We start from the raw sequence: 13,427 nt of genomic DNA, 5'->3' as shown, positions 1-13,427 counted from the left end.
AGGCTACTGGCTTCAACCAATCAGACACTAAACAGGAGGGTGTTTTATGCTGAATCATCCCACTGTTTAGACCTCTAAAGAGAAAATTGTCTTTCCACACACCATGACTGCCTGAGAGACTAGCCACTGTGGTGGTCAAACAAAGTCCACAGGGAGATTAGGCACGGTGACTACAACCAATCAGGCTACAGTACAACTAAAGGCCATGGTGTCCGTATGCAGATTCATACTATGAATGTCTATGTAGGTCTTAGTTCCACAATGCCTGTAGTGTTTAGGTCAAACAAAGTCCATGGAATAGTGACAAACAATTATAACGGTAATACATCATGTGAACTCAGTCCACCTCAATGTGTTGACAGTACTGTTCAGACCTAGGTATGATGTTGATATACATGCATCACTTCAAGCTGAATGTGTGGTAAAATGAGTGAATAAAAAACCTAATGCGTGATTAATTTGGAGTGCATAGCCGGGCACACCGTTTGACACCGAATCATTCCTCCACAGTTACTAGGCAACAAGTGGAAATAACTCTAATGGTTCTGCGGCTGAAGAATCCGAGGTGTGCTAACTGAGAGGGACTACTTTTTAGCATTCTAAATTCTCCCCTTGGTGAACCCTCTCTCCCGAGTAGCAGCTATATTTGTTCAAAGATCGTTATGAGGTTAAATATTAGGTTATTGTAAATCTCTCAAGACTCTTCCCTTTTGCATTCAAAGTATGCAGAGTTCCTATTTAATTGTGCTAAGATAACAAACAGAATACTTAGTAGCCTTTTTGTTAATATCTGTGGTTGGATATTGAAAGGATATCCTCCCACCTTGGTCGTTGCTTTGAAAATGTCACGGCCGTAAAAAGAAGTGGACCAAAGCGCAGCGTGGTGAGCGTAGATTTTCCTCTTTATTTTGGAATGACACCAACAAAACAAGAAACAAAATGAACAACCGTGAAGCTTACAGGGCTTTGGTGCCACAAACAAAGTTAACTACCCACACTAAAAGATGGGAAAAAGGGCTAGCTAAGTATGATTCCCAATCAGAGACAACGATAGACAACTGTCACTGATTGAGAACCATACCCGGCCAAAACAAAGAAATACCAAAACATAGAAAACAGAACATAGAATGCCCACCCAAATCACACCCTGACCAAACCAAAATAGAGACAAAAGGTGCGGACTCCGGCCACAAACCTGAACCTATAGAGGAGGGTCTGGGTGGGCATCTATCCTCGGTGGCGGCTCTGGTGCGGGACGTACATTTTCCTTTTATTCTGGAATGACACCAACAAAACAAGAAACAAGATAAACTACCGTGAAGCTTACGAGGGCTAAGTGCCGCTAACACAAGTCAACTACCCACACTGAAGGAATGAAAAAGGGCTACCTAAGTATGATTCCCAATCAGTGACAGCTGTCTATCGTTGTCCCACCCTCCTTTCGGAAAAGCTGACCACGACTCCATTTTGTTGCTCTATGCCTACAGACAGAAGCTAAAACAAGAAACTCCCGCGCTGAGGTCTGTTCAACGCTGGTCCGACCAATCTGATTCCACGCTCCAAGACTGCTTCCATCACGTGGACTGGGATATGTTTCGCATTGCGTCAAACAACAACATTGACAAATACGCTGATTCGGTGAGCGAGTTCATTAGAAGGTGCGTTGAAGATGTCGTTCCCATAGCAACGATTAAAACATTCCCAAACCAGATACCGTGGATTAATGGCAGCATTCGCGTGAAACTGAAAGCACGAACCACTGCTTTTAATCAGGGCAAGGTGACCGGAAACATGACCAAATACAAACAGTGTAGCTATTCCCTCCAAGGCTATCAAACAAGCTAAGTGTCAGTATAGAGACAAAGTAGAATCGCAATTCAACGGCTCAGACACAAGAGGTGTGTGGCAGGGTCTACAGTCAATCACGGTTTACAAAAAGAAAACCAGCCCAGTCACGGACCAGGATGTCTTGCTCCCAGGCAGACTAAATAACTTTTTTGCCCGCTTTGAGGACAATACAGTGCCACTGACACGGCCCGCAACCAAAACATGTGGACTCTCCTTCACTGCAGCCGAGGTGAGTAAAACATTTAAACGTGTTAACCCTCGCAAGGCTGCAGGCCCAGACGGCATCCCCAGCCGCGCCCTCAGAGCATGCGCAGACCAGCTGGCTGGTGTGTTTACGGACATATTCAATCAATCCTTATCCCAGTCTGCTGTTCCCACATGCTTCAAGAGGGCCACTATTGTTCCTGTTCCCAAGAAAGCTAAGGTAACTGAGCTAAACGACGACCGCCCCGTAGCACTCACTTCCGTCATCATGAGGTGCTTTGAGAGACTCGTCAAGGACCATATCACCTCCACCCTACCTGACACCCTAGACCCACTCCAATTTGCTTACCGACCAAATAGGTCCACAGACAATGCAATCTCAACCACACTGCACACTGCCCTAACCCATCTGGACAAGAGGAATACCTATGTGAGAATGCTGTTCATCGACTACAGCTCAGCATTTAACACCATAGTACCCTCCAAACTCGTCATCAAGACCCTGGGTCTCGACCCCGCCCTGTGCAACTGGGTACTGGACTTCCTGACGGGCCGCCCCCAGGTGGTGAGGGTAGGTAGCAACATCTCCACCCCGCTGATCCTCAACACTGGGGCCCCACAAGGGTGCGTTCTGAGCCCTCTCCTATACTCCCTGTTCACCCACGACTGCGTGGCCACGCACACCTCCAACTCAATCATTAAGTTTGCGGACGACATAACAGTGGTAGGCTTGATTACCAACAACAACGAGACGGCCTACAGGGAGAAGGTGAGGGCCCTCGGAGTGTAGTGTCAGGAAAATAACCCCACACTCACGTCAACAAAACTAAGGAGATGATTGTGGACTTCAGGAAACAGCAGAGGGAACACCCCCTTATCCACATCGATGGGACAGTAGTGGAGAGGGTAGTAAGTTTTAAGTGACTCGGCGTACACATCACAGACAAATTGAATTGGTTCACCCACACAGACAGCATCGTGAAGAAGGCGCAGCAGCGCCTCTTCAACCTCAGGAGGCTGAAGAAATTTGGCTTGTCGCCAAAAACACTCACAAACTTCTACAGATGCACAATCGAGAGCATCCGGTCGGGCTGTATCACCGCCTGGTACGGCAACTGCTCCGCCCACAACCGTAAGGCTCTCCAGAGGGTAGTGAGGTCTGCACAAAGCATCACCGGGGGCAAACTATCTGCCCTCCAGGACACCTACACCACCCGATGTCACAGGAAGGCCATAAAGATCATCAAGGACAACAACCACCCGAGCCACTGCCTGTTCACCCCGCTATCGTCCAGAAGGCGAGGTCAGTACAGGTGCATCAAAGCTGGGACCGAGAGATTGAAAAACAGCTTCTATCTCAAGGCCATCAGACTGTTAAACAGCCACCACTAACATTGAGTGGCTGCTGCCAACACACTGACTCAACTCCAGCCATTTTAATAATGGGAATTGATGGGAGTTGATGTAAAATATATCACTAGCCACTTTAAACAATGCTACTTAATATAATGTTTACATACCCTACATGATTCATCTCATATGTATACGTATATACTGTACTCTATATCATCTACTGCATCTTTATGTAATACATGTATCACTAGCCACTTTAAACTATGCCACTTTGTTTACATACTCATCTCATATGTATATACTGTACTCAATACCATATACTGCATCTTGCCCATGCCGCTCTGTACCATCACTCATTCATATATCTTTATCCCTTTACAGTTGTGTGTATAAGGTAGTAGTTTTGGAATTGTTAGTTAGATTACTCGTTGGTTATTACTGCATTGTCGGAACTGGAAGCACAAGCATTTCGCTACACTCGCATTAACATCTGCTAACCATGTGTATGTGACAAATACATTTGATTTGATTTGAGCATGTCAGCTTGTCAGAAACCTTCTCTTCGTACGGTTAAAGTGAGAAGACATTGCAGCCGGGTGGAGTAGAACGCACAAAGAACGATTTATTCGTACCGTTTTCTCTAAATCACCCACTCTGATGGTAATTGATAATTAGAGCCAGAAATAAATCATTTTGGCTGGAATCATTGTTTTATTTGTCACGGGTGATTAGCTTGTTGTGATACGAGACCTGCTGAACCATCGACATCATTGCCAAGCCGTTGATTTTTTATTAGCCGAGACCGAACCTAGAATCATCTCATCCCGTTATGAAATGTACTCAACGCTTACTGGCAAAGCTTTTTTCAGCCAAACTGCCCTTCAGCTCAATGGCTTGCCCTTAAAGGTGCAGTCTGGGGTCTGTGAATCTCTCTCTCACTGTCAGTCCTTGGATCTAGATGGATGTCTATGAATTTGAGAGGGATTACAATTTCCTAACCACTTCACTCAGCTGTGTACTAAAACAGGGTGGCTGTTTTTGTTATTATCATTTTATGCTCCAAGAATATACTGTAGCTTGAACCCCAGGTAGGCGAAGAGCCCTCAGCTTTCAAGGATTACCAAGAAACTCCTTTTCTTTGCAGTTTTCAATGGATGTATTCCTGGTACTTCTGGCAATATCATTTCATGTATCAATCAAGCGAGAGAGAAATGGAAGGCATGAATAAAAGAACTGCCAGCCTCTATCAATAAAAACACATGTACCTCAAGCTAAGAGCTTCCAGATAATCATGTTTTCCCTGAGCAACAAAAGCCCTTTCAGTCAAAATGGTGAATGGCAATTAAATAAAATACACATGTAATTTAAGGACTAGGTAAACAAAACTGGTATTTACAGTTTGATGGATCAAAGGAAGAAGATGGGGGGGGGGGGTCTTGCCGATGTAGTAGGCCGACACACACACACACACACACACACACACACACACACACTGCAATTATACAAACATGTCACCCTTTCCTCTGCAGCTGTCCAGCAGATTGACTCCATTGTTCCAGAACATTTACATTAGAACAGAGGCCACTTCACAACCTCTGGAGAAGCATTGCATCACGACACGAAGATTCACAGTGCATATTTATTCAGCTCTACTCCAGTCAATTCTATTGTCACTTAAATTAAATGTGTTATGCAGTACAATGGTTAACAGGCCAAGACGACCATATATTTGTTTGTACACTGTGTGTGTGTGTACACTAATAGACTCTCTCTCTCTCTCACACACACACACACACACACACACACACACACACACACACACACACACACACACACACACACACACACACACACACACACACACACACACACACACACACACACACACACACACACACACACACACACACACACACACGGTCCTTAACTGCAGATAATCTGTCTAATCTGATTGGCCAGATGCACGTTGCTGGTCTGCTCAGCAGGCATTGTGGGTAGACAGAAATGTCCAGATTGTTCAAAGGAAAACATGTCCATATGTTGTTGTTTTAAATCTACAACAGTGATGTGTATTAATATGGCGTTTTATTATCTCTATAACAGATTAAATGGATGAAAACAATATCTTTGATGAGCAAAGACACATTTCCATTTAAATAATGACTTGACTGAGTTACAGAGTTACACACTCAGACCCAATAACTAGGGCCAGGAGTTGTCCTGGACAACTGACCTGACCAGGAAAAACTCTGGACCCCAGTTTTACCTGGTTATATCACTTGGTCAGGAAAATACACTGGCTTTACTGGTAACACATTTTCCAATGCCTGGGGGGTGGTCAAGCCAATGTACCTCTTCCCCCTACTTAGAGCGCTGCAGCTAAGATTCCCATAACCCACCCTGTCAGACATCGTCACAGTGAAACCTGTCATGGGCAACAATGCATCAACCAAAAAGAGAACTCTCCCATTACAGAAGTATAAAATATACATGAATATACCAGAACCCTACTACTGTAAGACAGTCAGGAAGAAGAACCAGAACCCCCTACGGTGAGACCGTCAGGAAGAAGAACCAGAACCCTTCTACTGTAAGACAGTCAGGAAGAAGAACCAGAAGCCCTTACGGTGAGACCGTCAGGAAGAAGAACCAGAACCCTTCTACTGTAAGACAGTCAGGAAGAAGAACCAGAACCCCCTACTGTGAGACAGTCAGGAAGAAGAACCAGAACACCCTATGGTGAGACCGTCAGGAAGAAGAACCAGAACCACTGTACTGTGAGACCGTCAGGAACAAGAACCAGAACCCCTCTACTGTGAGACCGTCAGGAAGAAGAAACAGAACCCTCTACTGTAAGACAGTCAGGGAGAAGAACCAGAACCACTCTACTGTGAGACAGTCAGGAAGAAGAACCAGAACCCCTCTACTGTGAGACTGTCAGGAAGAAGAACCATAACCACTCTACTGTGAGACTGTCAGGAAGAAGAACCAGAACCCCTCTACTGTGAGACCGTCAGGAAGAAGAACCAGAACCACTCTACTGTGAGACTGTCAGGAAGAAGAACCAGAACCACTCTACTGTGAGACTGTCAGGAAGAAGAACCAGAACCACTCTACTGTGAGACTGTCAGGAAGAAGAACCAGAACCCCTCTACTGTGAGACCGTCAGGAAGAAGAACCAGAACCCCTCTACTGTGAGACTGTCAGGAAGAAGAACCAGAACCCCTCTACTGTGAGACTGTCAGGAAGAAGAACCAGAACCCCTCTACTGTAAGACAGTCAGGAAGAAGAACCAGAACCACTCTACTGTGAGACAGTCAGGAAGAAGAACCAGAAGAAGAACCAGTCTTTGATCTATCGTCCGTCTGTCTGTCTGTCTGTCTGTCTGTCTGTCTGTCTGTCTGTCTGTCTGTCTGTCTGTCTGTCTGTCTGTCTGTCTGTCTGTCTGTCTGTCTGTCTGTCTGTCTGTCTGTCTGTCTGTCTGTCTGTCTGTCTGTCTGTCTGTCTGTCTGTCTGTCTGTCTGTGTGCATGTGTGTACATGTGTATGTTTGACCAGTCTCATAGCGGCGTCATGTCGATAATAGGATGTGTCTGGCTATCTGAGCTCTGACTACATGGGGAAATTGGAACCCTGTGGCATGGAATAAGATGAGAATCACAGAGAGAGAAGAAGAACAGAGAGAGAAGAAGAACAGAGAGAAGACCAGGGAGAAGAAGAACAGAGAGGGAGAGAAGAACAGAGTGAGAAGGACAGAGAAGAAGAAGAAGAAGAAAAAGAAGAAGAGAGGGAGAAGAACAGACACTTACCCAGGCTGAACTCCACATGGGGCAGCTTGGGAATCAGGATGACACCTGTGATACAGAGACAGAGAGAGGGGAAGATTATTAAGAGAGAATACAAAGCTGTTCACTCATGAAAAATGTATAATCTGAGATAATTCAGACACCACACACACAGGCGCGCAGACACCGAAACACACCGACAGACACACCGAAACACACCGACAGACACACCGAAAAAAAAACACAGACAGACACCGAAACACACCGACAGACACCGAAACACACCGACAGACACCGAAACACACCGACAGACACACCGGGAAAAAAAACACCGACAGACACCGAAACACGCACACACACATTTCACTGCAAAGGGCAAAACCATCTATCAAATACCCATTCATCTCCATATTAACCACTATGCCCTCTACGACCATTTCATTTAGGCTTTTAACGAGGTCGACGAGCATGACACCTCTCCTCCAAATGAAACCCAAATGAAAGGCAATAAAATCCAACACTTCAGTGCCAGTCTTTCCATTCACTCTACGGTAGTAAGCATTTATTTTATTTTATTTTACCTTTATTTTACTAGGCAAGTCAGTTAAGAACAAATTCTTATTTTCAATGACGGCCTAGGAACAGTGGGTTAACTGCCTGTTCAGGGGCAGACCGACAGATTTTGTACCTTGTCAGCTCGGGGATTTGAACTTGCAACCTTTCGGTTAACTAGTCCAATGCTCTAACCACTAGGCTACCCTGCCGCCCCATGGAAAAATACCTTCCCCCATCATCAACACAATATGTCTTCAGAGAGGTTTAACACTGTGGCTATTGTAACGGCTCGGACCGAAACGCCTCGTGTGATTGATGGCCCGGTTCGCTTTAGATTATGCAAACGGGCTGCAATCTATTTATCCGATTGCGACGTGTGTCACAGCCAGAGTTCCCCGACATCCATCGCCCTGAATGCCCAGCTCCCCCCTCCCCACAACCACCCCGATGGGGAACTAATGGAGGGGGCTGGGTGGTGGGGAGGGGGGGAGCCATCGCTTGTATCCATCATCTGATGCCAGTATGACGGGTATCATCGAGGCATGAGCTCACCACCATACCTGGAGGGCCGCGTGCCAAGGGAGAAACTCACACACTCTCTGCAACACACACACACACATAAGCAGAAACACAGACACACACTCATAAGCACACACACGCGCACACACACACACACACACGCACCCCCTCATCCTCGTTCCGCAGTGCCTGGGCAGAATTGTCCTCTCTCCCAGCATCGTCAACCTGGCTAATGAGGCGTGGGTACTCTACACGTCTTGATGTATAGGCTGGGTGTTACAAACACAGCACACTTCTAGCGAAGACAGATCATATCATTAGGTTACTAACTCATTTTATTATCAGTAATCACTCGTTAGCTATAATCACAAGTCAAACATTTTGAATGCTTAGCAGGACAAGAAAATTGTCTAAATCATGTACTTATCAAGAGAACATCCCTGGTCTTCCCTACTGCCTCTGATGGCGGACTCACTAAACACAAATGCTTCATTTGTAGAGTATGTCTGAGTGTTGAACTATGACCCTGGCTATCCATAAATTTAAAAAACTAACTAATTGTGTCGTCTGGTTTGCTTAATATAAGACATTTTAAATGATTCATACTTTTACTTTTGATACTTAAGTAAAAAAACAAAAACTTTTAGACTTTTACTGAAGTAGTATTTTACTGGGTGACTAACTTTTACTGAAGTAGTATTTTACTGGGTGACTAACTTTTACTGAAGTAGTATTTTACTGGGTGACTTTAACTTTTACTGAAGTAGTATTTTACTGGGTGACTTTAACTTTTACTGAAGTAGTATTTTACTGGGTGACTTTAACTTTTACTGAAGTAGTATTTTACTGGGTGACTAACTTTTACTGAAGTAGTATTTTACTGGGTGACTTTAACTTTTACTGAAGTAGTATTTTACTGGGTGACTTTAACTTTTACTGAAGTAGTATTTTACTGGGTGACTTTAACTTTTACTGAAGTAGTATTTTACTGGGTGACTTTAACTTTTACTGAAGTAGTATTTTACTGGGTGACTTTAACTTTTACTGAAGTAGTATTTTACTGGGTGACTTTAACTTTTACTTGAGTATTAAGTTATCTTTACTTTTACTCAAGTATACAAATTGAGTACCTTTTCCACCACTGGTTATACACCATGACCATACACCATGACTGGTGTTTAGACATTAAGACTATGTGACATGTTAATAACATCATACTACAGTGACCCACTACTAAATGACGGAAATGTAAATGACTGGTGATGAAACTTGAATAGTTTGTAAGGTGATTAGAAAATACCCTTGTCAGGGATCATGGGACAATGGCAGCTGTTGAGCTGCTCAAGGCCCTCTCTGCATCACTCTACCATAGGGGACAGCCAATCACTCAATCAGCCACTTAAAAACTCTCTCTACCTCACAGGGCCCTAATCCCTCCACCAATCAGCCACTTCACTGCTCTCTCTACCTCACAGGGCTCTAATCACTCCACCAATCAGCCTCTTCACTGCTCTCTCTACCTCACAGGGCTCTAATCACTCCACCAATCAGGCACTTCACTGCTCTCTCTACCTCACAGGGCTCTAATCACTCCACCAATCAGCCACTTTATAGCTCTCTCTATCTCACAGGGCTCTAATCACTCCACCAATCAGCAACTCTCTCTACAGGACTAACACATTTAATTCAACTGTAGGTCTACAGGAATAACCCATATAATTCAACTGTAGGTCTACAGGACTAACCTATTTAATTCAACTGTAGGACTACAGGACTAACCCACTTAATTCAACTGTAGGTCTACAGGACTAACCCCTTTAATTCAACTGTAGGTCTACAGGACTAACCCATTTAATTCAACTGTAGGTCTACAGGACTAACACATTTAATTCAACTGTAGGTCTACAGGACTAACACATTTAATTCAACTGTAGGTCTACAGGACTATCACATTTAATTCAACTGTAGGTCTACAGGACTAACCCATTTAATTCAACTGTAGGTCTACAGGACTAACACATTTAATTCAACTGTAGGTCTACAGGACTAACACATTTAATTCAACTGTAGGTCTACAGGACTAACACATTTAATTCAACTGTAGGTCTACAGGACTAACACATTTAATTAATCTGTAGGTCTACAGGACTAACCCATATAATTCAACTGCAGGTCTACAGGACTAACACATTTAATTCAACTGTAGGTCTACAGGACTAACCCATATAATTAAACTGTAGGTCTACAGGACTAACCCATTTAATTCAACTGTAGATCTACAGGACTAACACATTTAATTCAACTGTAGATCTACAGGACTAACACATTTAATTCAACTGTAGGTCTACAGGACTAACCCATATAATTAAACTGTAGGTCTACAGGACTAACCCATTTAATTCAACTGTAGATCTACAGGACTAACACATTTAATTCAACTGTAGATCTACAGGACTAACACATTTAATTCAACTGTAGGTCTACAGGACTAACCCATATAATTCACCTGTAGGTCTACAGGACTAACCCATATAATTCAACTGTAGGCCAACAGAGATTTTAGAAAGTCAAGAGAGATATTACTTTCACTGTTGAAGTCAAGATGTGGCTATCCAAGGTGATATTGACTTGCCTCTAAATTGTACACCAAATTACAAAATGATGCATCAATAGAGAACAGAATCCATGCACCTGCAAAGCTGTACCAACTTCCACTACCAGGGACTATGTAATTGACCCCTTACTGGAATTGAATTGACCCAACCGCGGCAAAACAAATTCCTAATTAGTTTGACTCTAATTGCACCAGGAGAGAATTAGCCAGGTGTATAGACTAGACTAGTTGATAAACTAACAGGTGTCCCAACTCCAGTGTGTTGGATTAGCATGGAGAGACAGAGAAACACAGGTGCAGTATAATGTGCAACTTCCGCTACTCCTCTGGCCTGATAAATATGGAAATAGACCAATGAGGGGGGTCCTTGGAGATGCACCAGAGGAGACTACGCACACACATGCAGGCATGCATACACTCAAATCACACACACACACACACACACACACACACACACACACACACACACACACACACACACACACACACACACACACACACACACACACACACACACACACACACACACACACTTGCACAGACTGGCACACACACACCGGAGGGGGGCCACGCCAAATGAGGTGTGCCCATCTGTGATACGTTTCATATGAATCTAAAAATAATAGCTCTGGTATAGGGAGGAGGGAGGGAGAGCGGGAGGGAAAGGAGGGGGTAATGTATTCTGAAGTGCACAAGGTGATTTTTCTGGGACGACAACCCTAATGAACCTCCAATGACTTGTGGGAGGGGGAGGGGGTCTGTGTCTCGCAGATGCTCATTTAACCTCCCTCCTCTCTCTCTCTTTCATCTCTCTTTCCTCCCCTTCCTATATGTTTACCACTTAGGGCCAGAGTCCTGAGCCCGTAACTCTGAGAAAAGTGGGAAGGCGGAGGTCGGAACTCGGGAGGAAGACCCACGTGGGAATGCTGCTCATTCACAGTTCTCACAAAATGATGCCAGAGAAATTCCTCCTCCTTCCCTCCCTCCATACCTCCCACCTTGCACGCACCTACATCCCCTGCAGAGTGTCGAGCGAGCAGAAGCCACGTGGTGAGAAAATTAAGCAATTCCCTGGGAAGGAGAAGCCTGGAAAAGCCCAGGCGTGGGTTAGCAGCCGTTGTTACGACGATCTTAATCACCTCGCTTATCCCTTTCATGAATAGATATTACATTTAAGGGGCCGGGCCCAAGACACAGTCATGTTTTTTTCTTTTAATATAATTTACCTAGGAGTAGGGGAATGCATCGAACGCATTACCCATAATTCACTGCCTGCCGAGGGCTCAGTGGGGTTTGAAACGTGGGAGAAAAAAAATCTCTCGCCGTCTCTCCTTTTTCCGGAGAAATTGCCGTTATAGAAGAACACCTGGACTATGCTGATGATTCAATCACCAGAACGACAGCAGCAAGCGCGGCCTGCTGCCGACACACACCTGACTAGATTGATGTTTGAACAAAAGGCCCAATAACCGTAAGTGGTGGTACAATGGGGAGAGTGAGTTACTGTCACATTAAGGCCCTGGGATCTACTAGAGAGAGGACAGACAGTTAATGGTGGTGGAAGGATTTGTCACCTACGTTTAATGAAGAGGCGTGAAACAGTTAAGTTGCATGTTAATGAGGTGGTTTTAGACTGGTGAACCAGGAGGGATGGATAGATGTCAGAGGGTTAAAGTGGTAACATCCAGACCAGTAAAGGTCCAAGTCCTAGATTCTAAAGGTGGATTTGTGTATTCACAGCTTGGGTCATAATGGATTGATAATGAGGTTATCTAACTGTAAGCTATATCCTGCTTGTAACACCATTATGCAGCTTATAGCGCCAGAAACTGTCACGACTTCCTCCGAAGTCGGTCCCTCTCCTTGTTTGGGCGACGTTCGGCGGTCAACGTCACTGGTCTTCTAGCCATCGCCGATCCACCTTTCATTTTCCATTTGTTTTGTCTTGTCTTCCCGCACATCTGGTTTCAATTCCATCAATTACATGTTGTGTATTTAACCCTCTGTCCCCACATGTCCTTGTCCGGTATTGTTTATTGTAAGTGCTTGTGCACGTTATGTCTGGGGTTTTTGTCCCATTGTATATATTGTTTTTGTTCACAGTGATTTTTATCATTAAACTGTGCCGTTGTAACACAGTCTTTGCTCTCCTGCGTCTGACTTCTCTACCGCCGGTACGCACGCCTTACAGAAACTATGATAACATAGGCCCATGAGTATAGTCAATGCTGATATGATTCATACAGGTGACTGTTCAAAACTGTGTCCGTCAGGGTCAAAAATATCATGGATTCTGACCTTTGACCTCTTTTAGACTTTTGATGTAGAGCATGTGGGCGCAATGAATACCAAACCCTCTAGTCTAGGTGACCTGAACGCGCCAAGCCTGTCTCATCTCACCCAACACTGTTCCCACCGCCTCTTATCTTCTACGTCAACCCAGCGACAAGAGAAACAAATTCCCCTTGTGATTGGTAATGGGAGGTTGTCAACCTGTCTGTGACGCTGTCGCTCTATAATTACCTTCTTCTTCCGTCCCCGTCCCCCCCG

General features: G+C 44.5%; 1 protein-coding gene across 3 annotated transcripts in view; it reads right to left on the bottom strand.

Annotated features, from left to right (window-relative positions):
- The window catches only part of LOC118378614 (type II inositol 3,4-bisphosphate 4-phosphatase-like), a 263,199-nt gene that overhangs the window by 230,573 nt on the left and 19,199 nt on the right, over window positions 1-13,427 (bottom strand). For all 3 annotated transcript variants that reach the window (XM_052464784.1, XM_052464786.1, XM_052464785.1), the window contains one exon: window positions 7,214-7,258. In XM_052464784.1, the coding sequence (XP_052320744.1) occupies window positions 7,214-7,258 (45 nt within the window). The remainder of the gene's footprint in view (window positions 1-7,213; window positions 7,259-13,427) is intronic.

This window comes from Oncorhynchus keta, chromosome 16 (assembly GCF_023373465.1).
Source record: "Oncorhynchus keta strain PuntledgeMale-10-30-2019 chromosome 16, Oket_V2, whole genome shotgun sequence".
In the NCBI taxonomy this organism is placed as follows: Eukaryota; Metazoa; Chordata; class Actinopteri; order Salmoniformes; family Salmonidae; genus Oncorhynchus; species Oncorhynchus keta.
Note: the sequence above shows the minus strand (reverse complement) of the source record. Positions and strands in the feature narration are given on the sequence as shown.